The sequence below is a fragment of the Macrosteles quadrilineatus genome, unplaced genomic scaffold (assembly GCF_028750875.1).
Source record: "Macrosteles quadrilineatus isolate MER2022 unplaced genomic scaffold, UCM_ALF_1.0 Scaffold_21__1_contigs__length_2333173, whole genome shotgun sequence".
Classification (NCBI taxonomy): Eukaryota; Metazoa; Arthropoda; class Insecta; order Hemiptera; family Cicadellidae; genus Macrosteles; species Macrosteles quadrilineatus.
Genome location: NW_026542614.1, coordinates 2209227 through 2231724, shown reverse-complemented (window position 1 = coordinate 2231724; position 22498 = coordinate 2209227). Strand labels below are relative to the sequence as shown.

The window sequence follows — 22498 nt, the reverse complement described above, 5'->3', positions numbered from 1 at the left end:
CACTCACAGTGACTCATAGTACCGAATTATTAATAATTCTTAAAATAAACAAAAAAGAATATTTATTTCCGAATGCCATAACACTAAATCTTTTCGGTGGTGTATGACTTAATAGTACGGTATATTGCGTTACTAGCCCGGTAAGTAAATGTATAACTCAATGTATTTAGGACATACGGTAACATAAATTATATTTTTACTAGTGTACCTGTTGCTAGAATTCGAGCAATTGCAAAGTATTACAGGCGTTATTTCAAAACGAATAACAGTCATAATTTCCGATGACTTAAAAGAGTCAACTCAAAGATAATGTTCCAATGAATCACTCCACTCCAATTATCGAAACTGAAAACGAACTCACTCTGAAAACCAACGTTCCTGTGTGTGTCACGTGTAAATTAATTGTTTCATGATCAGCTGTAATAATTACTACAAATTATTCGTCTGTTTAAGTAAACAAAATCTTTTCTTCATAAGAAATACATTGGGATTTTGATGGCCTGTGGGGCGAAGCCCGAGGACTTTTATTGCAGGAATTGGTCAAAGGGGGCGTCTACACAAAAAGAGTGTAGGTGTCCTGGCTACTGGTAGTAAATTCAGGGGCCATATTTATATAATCTAACCTAACCTAACCTAACCAAACTTCTATAAGCGGATTAGGGCCAGAGGTGGCCAGTTCTCCGTTTCCCACACAAAAAATACTTAATTTTGACACATAGTTTGTAAAAATCCGTTCATTATTTATTAACGGAGGAGTAGTGTTTCGTAGAAGTCGCCTTCACGTATTATATATTAGGATAAATAAAATAGGCCGTTGCAGTTAGCTGTTTATTTCACCAGCTGACTTAGTGCACGGTAAAAGCACACAACGTTACTTTTCCGTGTTTATACATGGTAAAGGGCAACTTTCCAGCCTATCAATACTGATGGAAAAGTACCTGTTTCTGTGTAGTATGATGTAAACACTGTTTCGGATCTGTATAACTTTTTATCTGCAACTTTTTTTCTGCAAATCTACACTAACCTTTTTCAATGGCGATATTGTGAACTCTCCTAGAAACTGATGGTTTTTTTACATAAAATTTCACAAATATAAGGGCAGTAGGAGTGTTTAAATGAGTGGTGGCAGGTGGTACAGTAGCTGACCAATATAGGATTCATACCACCCCAGGGGGAGGGGGGGGGGTAAAGTAGAAACAGCTGTGGCTGTACGTCGACTACACCCTGGTCCAGTACCACATATTGGGGTTTTATTAAACTACCGCAATTGTAACGGTTTCTTGCATTTTGTTCAAGTGTGCACTTCTTTCATTTCGCGGAATTTTTCCATTTTAAGTAGGGATTCGAAAACTTAATTGTACAAGTGTTTAGGTAAATATTCTCTCAGCATGTTTAAGGTAGTTATTGTTAATCAGTAAAACGAGTTATTTTGTTGATTAGAATGCTGCACATAATTTAGATGTTATCTCTCTTTGTCTGTTTATTATTGCCAACTAAGGGACCCAGCTAGACTTATTTTAACATGAATAAAGCTAATTAGGATCCGGAATTTTTGGGAAAACCGCACGCCACGTATCTATCAACTGCATACTTGAATGAAAGGCTTTGAAGTGAAACTTCCCCGGAAAATATAAGTTTTTATCGAAACCTCTTCTAAAGGGACAAACCTCAATTGAAGTTGTATTTAATCACATTTTTTTAATACTTAAGATGCAATCAGCTGTTGTTTTGATTGCAATTTGTTTTGATTTATGGTTTGTTTACTTTTTTCTCTGAGTTCTTTAGATTATGTTGCATATTTGAATGCAAATACACAAGAGATTTTATTAAAATGAGCTATAAGTTTGATGGGGATTTGCCTGTTCAATCCATGGTAAGTGGTTGTTTGTGTTTTTTTGCAGTAGATTTGGAGACATACATTATTCTGTATTCTTGCCCCGTTGCGAACACGCACGATACTAGTTTTGTTCAATGCTATTAGTATAGGATTCGGGCCAACAACGTCATTTTGTTTATGTTCATGATCCATACCGGTATTTTTCTAGTAATCGTGGTTTTACCCTAATTGCATGATGTATGAGTATATTAACGAAAAAAAGCATTGTGTATCTTTGTTACTGACTAAGACCAGGTGTATGGTTAAATATCGACTTAAATTATTCTATGAAATAATATGGGTAGGTAACTCAAATCGACATGGGAAAAATCATTCTGCCAACTTTTTACAAATACAGTACTTGCAATATAAAATCATTTACATAATGTACAAGATGAAATGACTACTAAAACTGTTTAAACATATTTCATGTTCTAGAAAATGTTCCTTTAGAATCTTTGAAATAAATAAGCTCATAAAAAATATCGGTCCTAGCTTAGGAACCAGCTGATATTTGCCTTAACCCTAATAAGTCGAATTTTATTTTTCGGCAAGTAGAGGAGCAGTCGTTGGAGCAGTCGGGAAAATGGTGCCCGGTGACCTATAGAATACTTGACATTCGATCGCAAAGGTCAAAGAAAGCTATCACATCATTATTCCAACACTCAATCTGTGTGTATTTTTTGTATCCCTAATAAGGAGGAAAATAGTGTATGGGTGAATGGCTAATCTTTTCCAAAGGGTCAAAGCCATGTTAAACACATGTGGGGTAGACTTCCGTATCTGTTGGCACAAACAACCGAATGAAAATATCAATCGATATATCAATTATTCGATTTATCGTTTGGTTAGTCAGGTAAGGTTAACCTAACCTAACTAACCAAACAATATATCGAAGGAAACAATCGAATAATAGATATTTTTATTCGGTTGTTTGTGCCAACAGATATAGAAGTCTACCCCAAACGTGTTATTGAAGAAATATTTATATCACTAATTTCAAAACGCTACCGGCCAACCTTACTTTGCTAACCTGGGGCCCTATTTTTGAAATGGTTGACTGTTGAGTTGAGTGTCGAGTCATTCTATTTCCAATCGTTTCGTATTTTTGAAACGGTTGACGGTGGACTTATACAACCAAAACTACTCAACACCTATCGAGCTGTTGAGTGGAGGTTGACTGCACTTTCTTCTTCCTCTTTCGGCAAAAAATTACTCTTTTTGAGACGACGCCATATTGTTTTGTTATTGCTTTAATTTACTAATTGCGATTTAGAGGTTATGTATTTGTTGTCAATGTATTAGCACCCAATTATGCGATTGTTTTCTGTAGAATAATCGCATTTTAATTTTATTTACTGTGTCAATACTAGACTATTTAATCAAGGGTTTTATTCTTGTTGGAATGTTTGAAATAGACTAGGCATAGGGTACTAATTGAACTTATTATAAGATAATTATTGTTATCAGACCTATGATTTAAGGTATTAAAGATTGTGGTAGAGAGAAACAATATCATAGTTTGTTTCAATACCATTCACCATAAATAAAGGGATCAAATAATTCTAATTCTAATAATTAGAATCTTATCTTATCTTATTCTAATAATTCTAATAATTAGGGATTCTAATAAAGGGATCAAATTAATTTAAGTTACGATATGCTTCCAGTGAAAGGCAAATAGCCGCTTTAACCTAAATAAAAAACAATTAAAAATAACACAAAACAAACCGATGAAGGAAACTAAAATAAGGTGATGTGTTCCGAAATAGAGACGAAGAAAGCAAACAATAATGTATTTAGGATGAGTGTAGGACCTAAAGTAAAGTGCAGCCTATGCCTAAACTTATAATTAGCTACACCCTAAAACAAACATCCATAATAAATTTTATTTTTTATACTTAAGTTTATTACTTTATTTAGTTTACTTTAGTTTATTTCTTAAGTTAAGGTACTTTGCAATCACCAAGATTAAGCAAGACATAACCTCAATCTCAATCTCTCAAGAACGGAGTTGACAGTTTACCTCAGTGTCTCGAAATATGGCAGATTGAGATTAGCTGCCAGATTTTAAAGTAAGAAGAGGTTAAATCGAAGTCCGCAAGAACTCTGCATTGTGATTGGTTCAAAATGACGTCATCTGAATTTTTGACGGTCGTATGCTCTACATTTCCACCACGAGTCTCTCAACTAGTGATCCCCAACTCGCTTCCCAACTGTTGGGTTTCAAAAATACCAAATCATGTTGTTGGTTGAGTTGAGTGCTGACGATTGACTCAACTGTCAACCATTTCAAAAATAGGGCCCCTGGTGATAACAGCGTGTTTTTCGCCATTGTTGTTTTAAGCGCCACGTGGACGCTTGCACGTCGTGTTTTTGTTAATGTTTCACTTCCTGTCACAATATTTTCACTACACGATACTCCGTATGCACCGGCGGCGTTGGTTTTATATAACTTAAAAGTAGTAACGTAGGGGAAACAGCAAATAGGGGTAATTAAGTGTAAATAACTGCTATAAGAAATGCTAGTGTAGTTATAGTAGTGTAGATAGTAAATTGATGTTAGTGTAGTTATGGGACATCTTTATAGAATGCAGAATAAGGTATTTTAATTACACGAAATCGTACTTTTCGTTGATGACTCTTTAATAAAATTGAAGGGGTTGCTGCAGCAATATAGTTGAAACTTGTTTCGTAGTATGTGGCAAAAATCTGTAACAAACTCTTATAAAAAATTTAAACGTCAAACCAGTTTTACAAGTAATGAATGTATAAGGAACAAAATTGTATTGCACACTTAAGTCTATTGTTTGGATGTCTACAGTTGAATTTTATTGCACACATGGTGGTAGTACGTATCGTCACCGTAGGGTCGATAGAGACCAGCTGTTTATCCTCAAATCACGTGGCGTGGCGAGGTTCAGACGAATTGAATCCCTTTGTAATCACAGCATTAGTGCATTGGAACCACAACACCGCCTGCTGTGGAACAGAATACTCTGCACTAAACTACACCATCTGCTGTGGAACAGACTGTACTGTGCTTTAAATTACATCGGATTCTAAGAAACATAATGTACACTACACTAAATTACACCGCCATGAGAACTGTGGAACAGACTGTGGAAATTACACCATCTGCTGTAGAACAGACTAAACACTACTCTAAATTACACCACCTGCTGAAGGACAGACTGTACACTACACTAAATTACACCACTTTCTGTGGAACAAACCGAACACTACAATAAATTACACCACCTGCTGTGGAACAGACTGTACATTGCAGTAAATTACACAACCTGCTCTAGAACAGACTGTACACTAGGCTATACTAAATTACACCCCCTGCTGTGGAACCTTTTAGTGTACACTGCACTAAATTACACCACTTACTGTGGAACCGAGTGTACTCTACACTAAATTACACTAAATTACTAAATTACTATTAGCTGTAGAACGGACTGTACACCATACTAAATTACACCACCTGCTGTGGAACATACAGAACACTACACTAATTTATACCTCCTGCTGTAGAATAGAATGTACACTGAAATTACACTACTTACCACCTGATGTGAAACAGACTGTACAATACACTAAATTACACCACCTGCTGTGGAACAGACTGTACACTACACTACATTACATTATTTAATTAGCTGTGGAACAGCCTACACATTACAATAAATGACACCACCTGCTGTGGAACAGACTGTACACTGCAGTAAATTACACCACCATCTGTGGAACAGAGTGTACTCTACACTAAATTTCACCACCAGCTGTGGAACAGACTGTACACAGTGTACATTACATTAAATTGCACCATCTACTGCTGTATAAAACACTGTGTACTACACTGAAAACTAAATTACACCACCTGCTGTGGAACAGACAATACCCTACACCAAATTACACCACCTGCGTAGTAGAACAGCATGTGCATTACTCTAAATTACAACATATGCTCTGAAACAGTCAGAAAAAGGTAATTCAATATGTCATGGTCCTTTAAATTCTAAATTATTTGGTACATTCATCAATGTTGTAAAAATTGCGTTTCAAAACTTATTGGAATGTTTGTAATTTTCCCCATTATATACCATAGTTACTCTTACGGCTTACTCCATTAAAATTCTGAAAAATCTTATACTAGAATGTATGTGATATCGTTTGTGATACTAGTTTGCTGATACCGTTTATATAGTTACCAAAGATATATGTGCGAAATAGTAAATAATTAAAGATATCAAATTATCAGCTGTTGAGAGGAGAGTTTTAATCACGCCAACAGCCCCATGTGTTGCATTGTCGGTAATGTCTACAACAGCAGCTGTTTCTACGTCCTCAATCAGTGTAGCACGCCGTCGCTGAAATGTTAACATCTGCTGCTGTATGCCAACTGATACATTCATTATACCGTAGTAGGATTACTTAGAGAAATTGAGCTGCAGTTCAAAACGAATTACGTCAGTGGATTGAACAATACAAGGACTTGTTTACTTTTAAAATATTTTTCGTTCGCGTTCAATAAGTCTTTGTCAGCAGGTTACACCAGGTTAAACCTTAGCGAAATTGTTTCTGAATCAGGCTATGTAAATTTTAATCTTATTTGCACCTGAGCTAGTTAAATATATTGCAAACTACTGAATACTTAAATGGTTTGTTTAAAATTCTTCTTAACACTTTAACGGATGCATCAAGACACAAAATTCAAACCAAACCTTGAGATATATCTTCATTGAGTTTTAAACCACCTAAAACCTAGATACACATGTTAAATCACTTAGAATATTTTAACTTCAGACACGTTTAAGTTACTCCAACACGGATAAGCACTGCTTTACTTCAAAACCGTATTCCTCTATCAAATAAATTAAGAATATTTCAGCCATTAAGTGAGAGACGTTTACGGTCTAAGTTTACGAGAGAGGTTAAGTATGTCGTTGTAATATGGAACTTTCAAGTGGTTGGCAACAGGTGATACGTCCAGGTGTAACACCTTTATAGCTGTTATACCCTGCCGGACTCAGGTGTGCCAACTTTATAGCTTAAATAAGACTAATTTCAACCCGGACCGGACCTTTCCATGGAACCGCTGGGATTTAAGAATGTAAAATTAATGTAAATTACAATCATACTATAATTTTACTATTTTTTACTGCACGGCCCTTATTTATTTGTATATTTCCAAGGTTTTTACCACTGTTTTGTATGTTTTTCACAATCAATCCTAGAGAATCATCATTATTTATATATGCAATAGTACAATATGGGCAAATATGAAAGCAGAATGGAAATTGACGAAAAAAAGTAGTTGGTACCAGGTGTTGAAGGAGTACCAACGTTATAGCTATTATAAACCTGCAGACAGCAGGTGTGCCAATGTTATAACCTGTATAAACCCTCCCTTCCCGTACCGGTCCAGCATATCTAAATGAAGGAAAACTCTGTTGAAATGATTCATATTGAATGAGGATTTGTAATAGACTATTGTGAATCTGGATGCTAGATGATCTAGATGCTATCTATTATATAGAGTGATACACTCATATTTGTGATTTACCAAATAAACATATGGGCATATTTCACATCAAAATTAAGCTTAGAGAATGTAGATTTGCCGAAAAGTACTTTACTTTAATACTTTATTATGAAATGGTGACCATACGAACGCAGGTATAGCCAAGTACAGTAGTAGTATGAACAAATTTCCTAAGGGCTCTGACTTACAACAGGCAGATTTCAAAAGGGCTACGTCTTACATGTTTCCAAAATCTAAATGATTTGATTTAACTAAATGAAACAGCTGGTCGATACAATTACCTGGTGTTTGTTTATTTACTTCAAAAAGATGTTTGTAAATTGTTATGTTATTTAGTAAAAGTGTTTATTTGGTTAAAGAAACGTAGTACAAAATATTCTATAATATTCCACAGTTTTATTTAAAATATGCTTTACAAAACTTGAAGAATTGTGGTAAAACATATTTTTTTCACGAAGCTTCAATATCAAATTGACCTACACTAAAGGTACGTTGTTGGATTCTTTTGGATCTATTTACATAAAAAAAGGAACCAAATGTGTATTAGTAGGGTTTTGAAAGTAAGAAGGTCCACACACTTTTAAAATGAGTTTATCTTTTAAAATTAAATCAGAAAAATTAAATTTTTAAACACGCGTTAGCACCACTAATACTGACTGTTAAGGAAGAGTAAATTCTTATCTATATATAAAGAAAATAACGTCACTCCACTAAGAGGTTAAATTAAGTTTTTATTCTAAAATGAATAATAGACGTGTACTATTTGTTACGGCATATTTAAAGAACATCAATAATCTCTTCTAAGTTCTCTTTTTGTTGGGAAGTGCAGCTCGTATTAACTGATTTCAAGTTATTAAATTTTCTTAGTAAACAAATGGAGCACAGATGTAAATACATACAGTGGACTATTCGTTAAAAATCCTAACATAATTCATATCCATACAAACCGCTTTACTTAGACCTATACTTAAAAATACAAAGTAAATTTAAAAAAATCTGGTCTAGTACAGGATAAAAATAAAATGTGGTCAAACTAATGCATAGACTATATTTGAGAAGAATAAATAATTGGACTCAAAAATTTGATCATTGTGCATATCGTCAATTACTTGGCACATTGGTTCATAAAAAAATTCCGATGCTGGTGCAAAGTAACTCGTTTGGTTCTTATTATGATTTTAATTACGTTTACTTGTGAATATATGATCAGAGACTAATTCTCAGCAATCAGGTTTGGTTAAATAAAAATGTTTACCTCCATTAATTAATATTATGAAAAAGTAACATCATTTCGTTTCTTAAGTACGTAAAAAGGTACACAGAATAAAATCATGTAACTTGCCTTAAATCTATCTTCACAACCTATATTTTTATTTCAAAATTACATTTTATGAAATAATTGTATGAGGCCAAACAGGTAGAAGTACTCCAAACTAGCTGAAAAGATAGGATAGGATTATAAGGATTATACATATAGGATTGTAATCACATCCAACGGTTCAAACATACAACATAACACAACAAAACCAACCCCTCGTTGTACATACACAACGTATAAAACCAAACATGGCCCTGTGGCGGATTAAAACTGCAAATACAAACATTGGACACGATATTGACGATAAACCTGCAAAACAAGGTAATTAACAAAATGTGCCACAAAACCGGCATTTTGCTATCAATTACAACGTGAAATGTTCGAGTGCGCCACCTGTGTTCACCACAAATTATTTGGGTTTCAAACTCCCCCGTTTCAAGTGCATAGCACACACAATTTTTTTTCTTATATTGTGTTTATTGAACTTTTTCCGAGCTAAAAAATGTATGACAATTTCTAAAAATAATACCTTAGAAATCAATTCACTTTACCCTACTAATCTTAGTGCCTAATTGAAGTGTATATACTGTATTATACAAAATCACAGTACATACAATAAATGCATTGAAAAAGCAGCAACACGATTGAAAAAATGGTCAAGAATTAATCTGCAAAGAGTTACGGGTAGGAAAATTAAAAAAAAAATAAGTTTCTACCTTTATTCAGTTTGACGAAAAAATTTCAAAAGAATATGCCTATTTGAAAATTACATTATACATTTTTACACAGGACTACAGATAGTGCACACAGTTTAGTTAATAAAATGGAGCTACTCAAATATACAAAGTTAAGCAAGAAAACCGTAGTGTATATATATAAAACTAGCTGTGTGCCCGTTCTACGCACGGGGATCTTATAGTAGTCAGTTGAAACCTTCTTATATTAAGATTAAGAACAGCAGTTAGTTTGCATATTTGCAGATATGCTGGCAAAACTATTATATATAAACCTTCGCAAATACAGTATCTGACAGTTCAAGCCAAAATAAATGCTTCGCAATTAAATGTCACCCGGATCGTTATGGTCCATATGTCCAATGATTAAACAAAAAAATGTTTTATAGATCCATGAAGCGTAGCCCTAAAGTAGGCCTATAATTGAAAGTTACTTTCCACATCGGTTAACTTAAACGTATTTAAAGTACTACCTCAACCTCACCATTTAACACTTTATTCGAGTTGACATTTTCAGTATCAAAGGTGCTCTTGTCTATTCCGTGAAACACTGAGAAATAAGGACATTAATGCGTTACCAACAGACATACACACAACAATCCAAAAAAGGCCACGAACTATTGATACATAAACAATATAAAGGCGTAAACAATTCATGATGGTTTGCCCAACAAATGTTTTACTCAAATAGGTTATCATTTTCTTAGCATACCGGGTAAGCTAAGATTTGGAATCCAGACATAAAAAGCAAAACTTATACAGAGTTAAGACATCACTTAAATTGAATACGGACGGCTCTAATAAATAAGGTGCAACACCAACGATAACTAATTTGTAAACTACAGTGATGTGTTGGTACCTACGTAAAAATGATTCTATCAGATACCAACGGTTCTAAGGAAAAGAACCAGTACCTACGTAAGAACCTACCTAAGAACTATAGTACATCCGACCAATTAAATACATTAATATCTTGTCCCGAGGTTATTGATCTCTTGCTTTTGGATTTTCTCCTAAAAAGTTATAGCGTTAACTTATCGGTGTCAGTTTGAAAAAAAAACAACCTTACCCAAACAACTTTTTGTTATTTAATAGATTACGCATTCTCTAAACAATGATTAGTATATCTATTAACATTAGAAGGAAATGTGACGAAAATCACACAATGTTGGGGTTTTGGTAATTTGTAATTATATTTCTTAAGTAGGCAGGCCATGTATTCTATGGAAAAGTACCGGTATCAAGGATCGTCGTCAAAAAGGTTGTTATGAATAAATATGTAGGCTTACGTACCCAAGATATGAGCTATGGGCCTATTGGCTGTATGGTCCAGCGATTGCATCACACGGTGAGTAGAAACAGAAAGTGACACATTGGAAAAGCGAGTTTAGCACTTCCTCTGTTAAACCTCTGTTACAATCACCCACTGCAGTTGTGATTTTTTACTTTACACTTTACACTACCGCCATTGAAGCGCCGTCAATGAGTGGAAACCTGTTTTGTAAGCTATTGGCGACGATCATTTCAGTGTCCCAGCCCTATACAACACTGATTCAAGGTCTTCTTTCTGGTTGTCAAAACTCAAGAAACATTTATACTCAAAGAATTTCTGGTTCCGATTTGGACGATGTCTAGTTATTTAATTTCATTTACGGTTACACTATTAGACTATATTATTGCACTTGCGATTAATTAAATCCGTTATGTAAGAAAAACGTTTTTAATCTCACTTGGTTGGGATTTGCTTTCAAAACGTGATTCGAAATGGTTGCGGTATTTGTAAACAACATTTGTAAACATATCATTGACAGCTAGAAAAAATAATCTTGATCCGAACAGCTGTTCGTTATTTCATAGACGATTATGTGATAAAAATTGAACGAAAGTTTGACAAAAATCGCAAAAAACTGCATTTTTGAACGTCCGTAATTTTATTTACAAAGTAGTGAGGCTATATTTAAATCACTAAAGACACTCTCGTTAATCCAGTGAATACATTAAAATGACTTGGATCTTGATAGGTACTCTGGTTTTCACGGAGAAGATTGCGTAAAATGCCATCTTGAGTGTTACAGACAAAGGGAAAGACAGACAGACAGACAGACAGACAGACAGACAGAAATAGAGATAAGACTCGTTTCTGCTTCTTTAATGTATAAAACGTAAAAATAACCTAAAAGTATATAATTCTGAGCAAAGTACAGACAAAACTCTAATTTTATTTATATAGATAAAAAGTAGTGCACATCAAAAATAATAATACTAATCTTGGGAAACACATAATTAGAATATCTACGAACAAATAGACTAAATTGACGTTTTCAACATTTACGAATTTGTCTTTTATTGTAATTTCTAGCACCTTATAATAATAGCAGAAATTAATAAAACTCTTCACATCATGTTTTCAAACAATCTCAAATTTTCTCAAGTATTGCGTCTAGAGTAATTAATGTTGGCAACGCTGGTGAAGGCAAGGTTGGCACACCTGAGTCCACCACGTGTTGAGGCGTGTTCTAACACGTTGTACGTCGTAACTGCACACTTACCTCGAGTCATAAAGTGCAATTATAGCAGACTCAACAAAATGCACTTAGGTAAGTGTAAGAGGTGATGCATCCTACCAGTCAGAACTATTATAAGATAGAAAACGTCGACAATGATAGCAGTCGATCTTGCATTAATTGCTCCAAAGAGTTCCTTAATTGCGCCAAGCCCTCAAAAGGTCCCAACAAATGTTACTTAGTTGTGCCAAGCCAGGTAGGGGTGAGTTGCCGGCAGAAGCAATATCCTTGTTTAAGTGTCCAACCTAACCTAACCTACCAACCTTACCTACTCAGGCTACTCATACAGTCAAAGAGGGTTACCACTTGGCTAGGTTAAGGAACGTATCGGGTGGCTCCCTGGAATAGTTGACGCAATTCAGGAATACCCGACTACCTGACTCATGGCAGTTGGCGCAATTAATGCCCGCCCTAGCAGACATAGGCATCATATAAATGTATTAGATATTAGCAATTTTCTGTACTATAATCAGTTCAAGGAATCCCACTTTGTGAGGTTACAGTACGAAAAATAACTTTATCTTGCAACAGTTTTACAGCAAATTTAAAATGCTTTATCTTAAAATCAAAATGTGTCCTTTTAACCGTTTAGCAGTTAGCTCAGATTTAGCCGAGACAAAGGCTAACAGTTGTAGTCACCTGCCTCGAACAACAAAGACTTGAGTGTAACATTGCCAAGTTTGTGGAAGGAATGTGATGTTGAATGTGGCGTCTACACATGTAGAAGTTGACTGGGGCATTGTACATTGGGGGCCGAGCTTTGCTTAAGATAAAGTGTAATCTCACCTCTTAGTATGAACCTGTAAGCAAATCGATTCAATAGTGTCAACCTTTGTGTACTGGAAATATTTTACATTTTATAAAATACAATGAACTTGTAAAACCTTGTTTTACAATTTGATATATGTACTTTTTTCTTCTGCATCGTGTCATGTTATGCAATATAATGTCCTATTACCAAATCAGTGGAAAATCCTAATATCACAGTAACTTTTAAAATTATTTCTTATGGATTTAACTTATATCTATTGTATGGGTTGGTTTCAGCCTTTTTTACCACTTCTTGGAGATTGTACGTAGGTGATATTCTTTGGCGTATTGCATCTGGTAGACGAAACTTGGGTTGGTGTAATTATTACAATGGAAAAGAGCGAGACATCTTGGACAATTTGATATAGGCTAAAAATAAAACTGAATTAACACTGTGCTACATTTCTTGAGCAATAATTTAAATAACCGATTTGAAAACAATGGAAACATAGAAAAAGTTATAGAACACAACCAAGTAAAAAAAATAGAAATCATGTTTTTTTTTACACTAAAAACAAGATCAACTTTTTGAAAAAAGATAAGATATTTACAAAAGATTTTGATCATATCTAACTGTTGTGTAGATCGTGAGTATTTCCATAATCTTTGAGTCGCCTGTAATGCTTCGCAATTGCTCGAATTCGAGCAACAGGTACACTAGTCGGATTGAAATTAAATTTATTCACGCAATGCGAAACTAAACTAAAATGGATTCAATATAATATGAAATGACTCTTCCATACAAACAATATTTACAGTTAGTTTCACCAAAGAAATAATTGAAATTAAGATAACTCCAAATACTACAATATATTTCTGGATCAGTTGTCACCAAATGTTAGATTTGAATGTAAATGTAAAATAAATGGTATTAGCAATCTAACACATGCTTTCTCCAGTTAGTTTGTCAAAAACCTTTATCATTTTATAGGGGAAATCACAAAAGTTGCAATAAGTTTTGAACCATGTTTTTTACAACAATGAGGCAATATTTTGTTTAGAATTATAAGGGCCATAACATACTAATTTTAATCAATTTTTGTTATTTTATGGGAAGTTATAATAACTTTTGAACTGTAGTTTTTACAGGATTTTGAGTTATACCATTTAGTTTAAAATTTAAAGGGCTATAACATAATACAATTTGTTTAAATCTTTTGGGCCATTTTTGAGGAAATTATATTTTTTAGGTTCATGGAAAATTGCAATTAAAATAAAAATTGCAAAAAATGAAAAAAAAAAACCTAGAGATATCATGGATCAGTAGCTACCTACATACCAAATTCAATCAAAATTGGACTACAGGTGTGGTAAACAATACTTTCTCCATAAACTAGGGGGAGAAAGTAAAAAGTTATACTTACGTGAAAAAAGAAAAAAGTCACAAAAATTAAATTGTCTCTATCTTCTTTTAATTTAAAAGTACACGAACTACAATAAAAAGCTTCGTTTACACTTTTTGAATTATAATAGCCGTATATACAGCTTGTCGTCAAAAAGAATTTTATTTAGAGATTTTTAAGTTTTTCCAACGGCTACGAAACGCGCCACAAATGTAGTGGAAAATCGGTAAACGCTGACTTTGGATTAACTTTTAAACTTCTCCCAGCTAAGTCCCCCTCTTTTGGCGTATCATTTCTTAAACTTTGTCACACATCAGAACATGACACCCACTTCCGCTCTGACTTCATTTGGAGATGGCATGAGTGGAAAACCAATCAGTTTTGGTTTTATTGAAATGTTATTTTTGAAATTGTGCAAGATTTGGAAATTGTTAGTAGATTATCAGCACATTAACAAAACTTTAACTGCAATTTAAATAACCTAGAATTTAATTCATACTTTACATTCTTCTGAAAATCTTAGTTATGGAAATTATATTATTTCTTTATTTCTTTTGATTTGGATGAACATTCATGAGTAGATACACTTATAACGTATAAAATCGTATTGAACTGTACGTAAATTTTGTTTGCAAGATAGTCGATGTAAAAATGTTACAGCAAGAAGGCCTAGATAAAAATACGTGTAATAACACTCTCAAAACATATATTTACAATTACACTGTTAATTCACAATACGGTTAATATGTATAAAATATGGTAAGTGGTTTTCGATTTTCATTGTACGCTCCAATCATCATCAAACCCAATAAGCGTAAGACAAATGTTTCAAGAGGGTGATTAGATGTATTAATTTTACTTTAAGTAAAATTAATAACACGTTCAATGCTAACTACAATGATATTTTTTATGCTAGATTTTAATGTTTCTTGTATATGGTGTTTTTATATTTACTTTCTCCCTTATACGTAGCATATAGAGAAATTGTTGTTAATCAACTTATATTGCAGATGTACTGTTTTAATATTGCGAACGTATGCCTTGTCCCAAACTATCAGATTTTCCTAATGTCTAATGTGTTTTTTAATTCTTTTGAAAACCCCATCCCTATAGCAAATCTATTAATAGGCAAGCATGTTTCTTTCAAGCATTTTTTCTCTGCTCGTTTCTTGCAGATGTGCAGAATCCCTTTATAAATTAAAACAAGCTCAAAAATAAGCACAAAAAATGATTTTAAATTAAAAAAAAATATGATGGGCCTTATTTATTGTCATCTTGGTGACGAAATAACAACGAAATATAAACAGGAAATCAAAACAAATGGATGAAATTCCAATCACATGTTTTATTTACAATGTAGAGGTATAGATAAGTCTGTACATTAGATATTTTGGTTTTAAAACGACAACTTTTATACTAGCAACAAAACAATACCTTACACAACAGAAAACATACTACTAGTACTACTAGTAATACTAGTAATACTACTAGTCCTACTAGTATGTTTTCTGTGCTTACACGTACTATAAGAAGACGAAACTGTGCCTGAGGTACAGTTAAAAAACTCGTTTATATGCTTCTATTAAACCTTGCCAAAATATTGTGACTTCAAAAAAAGTCAAGTGGTACTGTAATACAATTCTACTCGCATTTAAATAGTAAAATATAGTATTTAAAATCGTTTAGTTAGTGTCTCATTTTTATTTTGAAGGTCTAGTGCCAAACATCATATTTTAAAGTAGTTGAACACTCGTTTCTTCGTTCGTAATGAATTTTGTTTAAAAATCAAAAGTTTTATGTAGTAGTTTTTCAGGCATATGTTAAAATTGTGACAAAATATTCATTCGTTGATTAAATTATAAAAATCAAAAAATCATTGTCCACCAATAACATTTTATCACCCTTTTTATCTTTTTCAACCCCAATCGAACCAGAGTCGGTTTCGCATTAGGGTTCCGATCAGAAAAGAGTCACGCGCTGCGCTAATGCAGCAGTAAATTTAAAAACGGAAACAATCTGTGGTTTTAAATATTATTGGCGCATGTAATGGAGCTCCATCTGCAGCCATTAGTGTCCAGTGGTACCAACTGAGCGATATAACCGATCACGATTACGTGCGTCGCGGACGGTTCAATCAGAGACGATAATCACATTATTGATCACTTAATAAACACTATATGTGATGTTTAAAATTTACTTTAATTGTGGTAGTTGGTTTGATTTTAATAGTGGGCCTGGATACATAAAATAAGTGAATTACTTAACACAAGGTGGTAAAATTGAATTGTTGTACCAAATAATAATGCCGCTGCTTAAAATATTGAGTAAGAATTATGTTCTAAATATTTTTATTGTTTGTAATATGTCAATATAAGTTTTCCAAGGTTAAAATATCAAAATAAAACAATAAAATCAGAAATCACTAAATCTGAAAAAGTCAATTGAAAATCCGAAATCAAGAATCTTAAATCGTCAATTAATAATCAGAAGTAAAAACTTATAACTCAGAAACTAGAAATAAGAAACCGATTCAAAATAAGTCAGTATCATTTACAACAGCTGATTTATAAGAACAAAACAGATACAATATAACGTACTAAAACAGATACGACGATGAAACTATGTCAACATTCCAATCACACATTCGATGCTACGGCTAAAAACCTATTTCTGGCGGAATCATTTATAATAACTTTGAACTTAAATGAATGCAAGTAATGCATAAAATTTAGTTAAACTGCTCACTGTACCATTCTAATAGTACCAAGAAGTTTTGTAAATTTATTTTAGGTTATGTTACCAGTGAATAAAACACCGGGTACTTCAAACTCTCTGAACTACACAGTTAACACTTTTTATTTTATTTTATTAGTAAAGCGTATAACTTATAACATTTGGTGCAGCATCTGATATTCGCTCGGTGTGCAGGTTTGCGGTGAAGGGGTTTTCCTAATCTTTTAGCCCCCATTGACCACATGACTGTCATAACTAGATATTGAGTGTTTGTATTACCCCTCCCCTCGCCCAAGATTGTGTAACGGGATGACCGCAGTCAGCTGGGGCTGTGACGTCATTAGCAACAGCTGTTATCACTAACGTCCTTTTCATACGACCTTGTTATCAGCTGGCGCCCCTACATTAGGATCTGACCAGTTTCCAATACAGGATTTTATGGCCTTTGTTTCATATCTTTTTATTAAAGAAATTATGCTTATCTTTCGCCCTATTTTAGTGAAACTAATAACATGTACTTCTATTTTGTTGTTAATAGAAATTGTAAATGTGTTGAAGAAAATATAATACAGCACACATAATAATTAAGATTTCAAAAAAAGTTTTTTGGAAGAAGCCTAAATAATAACAATTAAAACACTATCAACTGTAAAGACAATAATTAAAGTAGACACTAAATATAGAATTTCAACATTTGTAAGTTAATAAAGCTTACGCTTGACTTTGTTGACTTAAAACAGGTTTAGAAATTATGAAATATTATTATAAAGAACGTAATTAAAAATCAATTATTGCAGCTCCTGATGTACCTGAAGTGCGGGGTGCCACGGCGCCACCTGCTGCCTACGACAGTACCCTGATGTTGTATACAGAGTGGGCAGAATATAATGCATGTGTAGGGGTGCCCTCAGCTGTACCTGCAGTGCGGTGCGCCACAGCACCACCTGCTGCCTACGACAGTACCCTGATGTTACATAAAGAGTGACAGTATACAATGCATGTGTAGGGGTGCCCTCAGCTGTACCTGCAGTGCGGGGTGCCACGGCGCTACCTGCTGCCTACGACAGCTTCCTGATGTTGCATACAGTGTGGACAGAAAATAATGCATGTGTAGGGGTGCCCTCAGCTGTACCTGCAGTGCGGGGCACGATGGCGCCACCTGCTGCCTACGACAGCACCCTGATGTTGCATACAGTGTGACATAATAAAATATATGTGTAAAGGCGCCCTCAGCTGTACTTGCAGTGTGGGGTGCCATGGCGCCACCTGCTGCCTACGTCAGCACCCTGATGTTGCATACAGTGTGACATAATACAATGTATGTGTAAGGGCGCCCTCAGCGGTACCTGCAGTGTGGGACACCATGGCTCCACCTGCTGCCTACGACAGCACCCTGATTTTGCATACAGTGTGACATAATAAAATATATGTGTAAAGGCGCCCTCAGCTGTACTTGCAGTGTGGGGTGCCATGGCACCACCTGCTGCCTACGTCAGCACCCTGATGTTGCATACAGTGTGACATAATACAATGTATGTGTAAAGGCGCCCTCAGCTGTACTTGCAGTGTGGGGTGCCGTGGCGCCACCTGCTGCCTACGTCAGCACCCTGATGTTGCATACAGTGTGACATAATACAATGTATGTGTAAGGGCGCCCTCAGCTGTACCTGCAGTGTGGGGCGCCATGGCGCCACCTGCTGCCTACGACAGCGCCCTGATGTTGCATACAGTGTGACATAATACAATGTACGTGTAAGGGTACCCTCAGCTGTACCTGCAGTGTGGGGCGCCATGACGCCACCTGCTGCCAACGACAGCGCCCTGATGTTGCATACAGTGTGACATAATACAATGTATGTGTAAGGGCGCCCTCAGCTGTACCTGCAGTGTGGGGCACCATGACGCCACCTGCTGCCTACGACAGCGCCCTGATGTTGCATACAGTGTGACAGAATATAATTCATGTGTAGGGGTGCCCTCAGCTGTACCTGCAGTGTGGGGCACCATGGCGCCACCTGCTGCCTACGACAGCACCCTGATGTTGCATACAGTGTGACATAATACAATGTATGTGTAAGGGCGCCCTCAGCTGTACCTGCAGTGTGGGGTGCCATGGCGCCACCTGCCGCCTACGACAGCGCCCTGATGTTGCATACAGTGTGACATAATACAATGTATGTGTAAGGGCGCCCTCAGCTGTACCTGCAGTGTGGGGCGCCACGGCGCCACTTGCTGCCTACGACAGCTTCCTGATGTTGCATACAGTGTGACAGAATACAATGCATGTGTAGGGGTGCCCTCAGCTATACCTGCAGTGTGGGGCGCCACGGCGCCACTTGCTGCCTACGACAGCTTCCTGATGTTGCATACAGTGTGACATAATACAATGTATGTGTAAGGGCGCCCTCAGCTGTACCTGCAGTGTGGGGCGCCACGGCGCCACTTGCTGCCTACGACAGCTTCCTGATGTTGCATACAGTGTGACATAATACAATGTATGTGTAAGGGCGCCCTCAGCTGTACCTGCAGTGTGGGGTGCCATGGCGCCACCTGCCGCCTACGACAGCGCCCTGATGTTGCATACAGTGTGACATAATACAATGTATGTGTAAGGGCACCCTCAGCTGTACCTGCAGTGTGGGGCGCCACGGCGCCACTTGCTGCCTACGACAGCTTCCTGATGTTGCATACAGTGTGACAGAATACAATGCATGTGTAGGGGTGCCCTCAGCTATACCTGCAGTGCGGGGCGCCACGGCGCCACCTGCTGCCTACGACAGCGCCCTGATATTACTCTCGGGTCACAACTGTTCCGCCAGCTGTCGTCATATTGCCTTCCTAATTGCTCCAGTAATGCGGGCTTCGATCCAAGACTTCTTAAAGACTTGCTTTGATTTGAACTTTTCGCAATACGGCAAACTATTATTAATCCATACATTGCACAACGTATTGTGTTTATGCTGTTTCGACGTAATTTCTCAATAGATTTTTGAATTATTTTTTAGTAGGCCTATAGTACACTTTTAAAATTGTTATTGACGTTACATATCCTTATGTAACAATAGTTGTGGAGCAGTGGTTAATTGCCTAATGACCAAGTCTATAGCAGAGAAACTTTCAACCTATGCTTCATTCATTACTTTATTTTTTTATGGAAATTTAAATTACGGAATTTCTCTGGGTACACTCGACTGCATATCAGTTTCCAAGGCTAAATTTACTGTATGTATATTTGTTTTTTGTAAGTCATTATCTCTTAAAACATTACATGTTACGATTACATTTACATGTGACTGTTAATTTTTCCCAACAAAATTCAGAAACAGATCTTGTGCGAAAATATTTTTTATGGACAAATATAAAACAAATATTTTAAATTCCGAATCGAACAAGAATAGGTTTACCTTACACATTGATAAATTATTTACAGTGATAAAATATTTAATATTTGTTTTGCAATGTTACACTTTGTTCGTTCTTACGTACAGCCTAAAGTCTAGGTATACCAACTCAACGCTGCTAGGTTTAACGTCAATCCTATATTTACAAATAGGGGATCAATTTAAAATTCAAACAGACTAAAGTATATCCAGGGTTGTTATAATCGGCCACGTACAGCCTGCTATCTGACATGGCCAGGGAGAACAAACACAGGGGCGACCCCCCTCCCCCCTCCCCCCCACACACACACACACGGTGACACTTGAACCGGTCATAAATACTATGTGGCATTGCTGGTACAAAATATTGGTAATGTACAGGTTAAGTAACTAAGCCTACTACTACTTCTCCCCCTGACGAGGTAGTGTATCACTAAATCATGTGTTAAGATGATTTTACCAACGACCGTTTTTTTAAAGTAGTTGTTTCAGTTCATTTCTTACAAATGAAATGTTTCTCGTAACAGCATTGTTTATTTTCATATCAGCATAGCTTTACTCATAACAACACGGGTAACGGACCAATGAGGTTCAAGGGTTGAGAGAGATTAAGTAAAATTGTAATGCTTAAAATTTTCTACTCGTGTCGTTAACACTATCTTTGCGCAATCGTTGTGTAAACTACTATTAACGCCCAGTAACTGTGAACCAAGTTTCAAAGCTCTATCTTTATCAGTTTTTGGAATATTTACCCGACCCGGTAAATTGTTTTTTACCTTGTACATGTTTTACATTATCGAACTACAATGACCCCTTGTGTTCCAGAGTCGATGGAGACGAAGACGATTAAGGAGGAAGCCCCAGAGACTCCAGTGGTCAAGGAGGTGTCGTCCGTCACACAGCCTAGATGTCGCAAAGGTAGGAATCTGTGTTATAACACACTATATCAAAATACTAAAATAGGCAATCTGGATAAATAACCTCGGGTACTCCGTTGTAAAGTCCTTAATATGAAATGCAGCTAAAACAGTTTTATAGTTCCCATATGCATAAATAAAGAGGGACGAAATTTTGATATTTTGGATATTGTTTTCTTAACAGTGTATTTATATGTAATGCATTTTATGTTATTTGCTTAAATTTTTTTTAATTTTAGCAAGACATCTTAGTTTCTAAAATGGGTAACTTATTCCATGTATATAAATAGCAAACGAAATAGCGGATATTGTTACAATACTACGACACAATTAATCCAGAATACAAACTACGAAAAAGTCATATTCAACAAGAATATGTAGCTCTACAAATTCAGTACTTAACGCAACTTGTTGCGTGTTCACTAATATTTGTTTACATTTGCCTCTGGCCTACTAGTTGTGTCTGTAATAAAGTTTGTCTATGTAGTCACACTAAATTTGTGTGTATCCTGCTATAGTTGGATATGTGGTCATACTAGTTGTGTATATAACCATCTTGGTAAAAAATGTAACAATATTAGCTGTATATAGCCCTACTACTCCTGTGTAAGTAGCCATTCTACTTATGAATGTAGCCTACTAATTGTGTGTATGTGGCCCTACTACTTGTGTGTATAGCCATTCTACTTATGTATGTAGCCCTACTACTTGTGGGTATGCAACCATTCTATTTATGAATGTAGCCCTACTACTTGTGTGTATGCAGCCATTCTACTATGGTATGTAGCCCTACTAATTGTGTGTATGCAGCCCGACTGATTGTGTATGTAGCCATTCTACTTATGTATGTAGCCATCGTACTTGTGTGTATGCAGCCCGACTGATTGTGTATGTAGCCATTCTACTTATGTATGTAGCCATCGTACTTGTGTGTATGCAGCCCGACTGATTGTGTATGTAGCCATTCTACTTATGTATGTAGCCATCGTACTTGTGTGTATGCAGCCCGACTGATTGTGTATGTAGCCATTCTACTTATGTATGTAGCCATCGTACTTGTGTGTATGCAGCCCGACTGATTGTGTATGTAGCCATTCTACTTATGTATGTAGCCATCGTACTTGTGTGTATGCAGCCCGACTGATTGTGTATGTAGCCATTCTACTTATGTATGTAGCCATCGTACTTGTGTGTATGCAGCCCGACTGATTGTGTATGTAGCCATTCTACTTATGTATGTAGCCCTACTACTTGTGTGTATGCAGCCCTATT

General features: G+C 35.8%; 1 protein-coding gene across 1 annotated transcript in view; it reads left to right on the top strand.

Moving 5' to 3' along the window:
* The window catches only part of LOC129005427 (protein CBFA2T1-like), a 163923-nt gene that overhangs the window by 24231 nt on the left and 117194 nt on the right, over window positions 1-22498 (top strand). The window contains exon 2 of the mRNA XM_054434315.1: window positions 21135-21227. Within this exon, the coding sequence (XP_054290290.1) occupies window positions 21140-21227 (88 nt within the window). The 5' untranslated portion in view covers window positions 21135-21139. The remainder of the gene's footprint in view (window positions 1-21134; window positions 21228-22498) is intronic.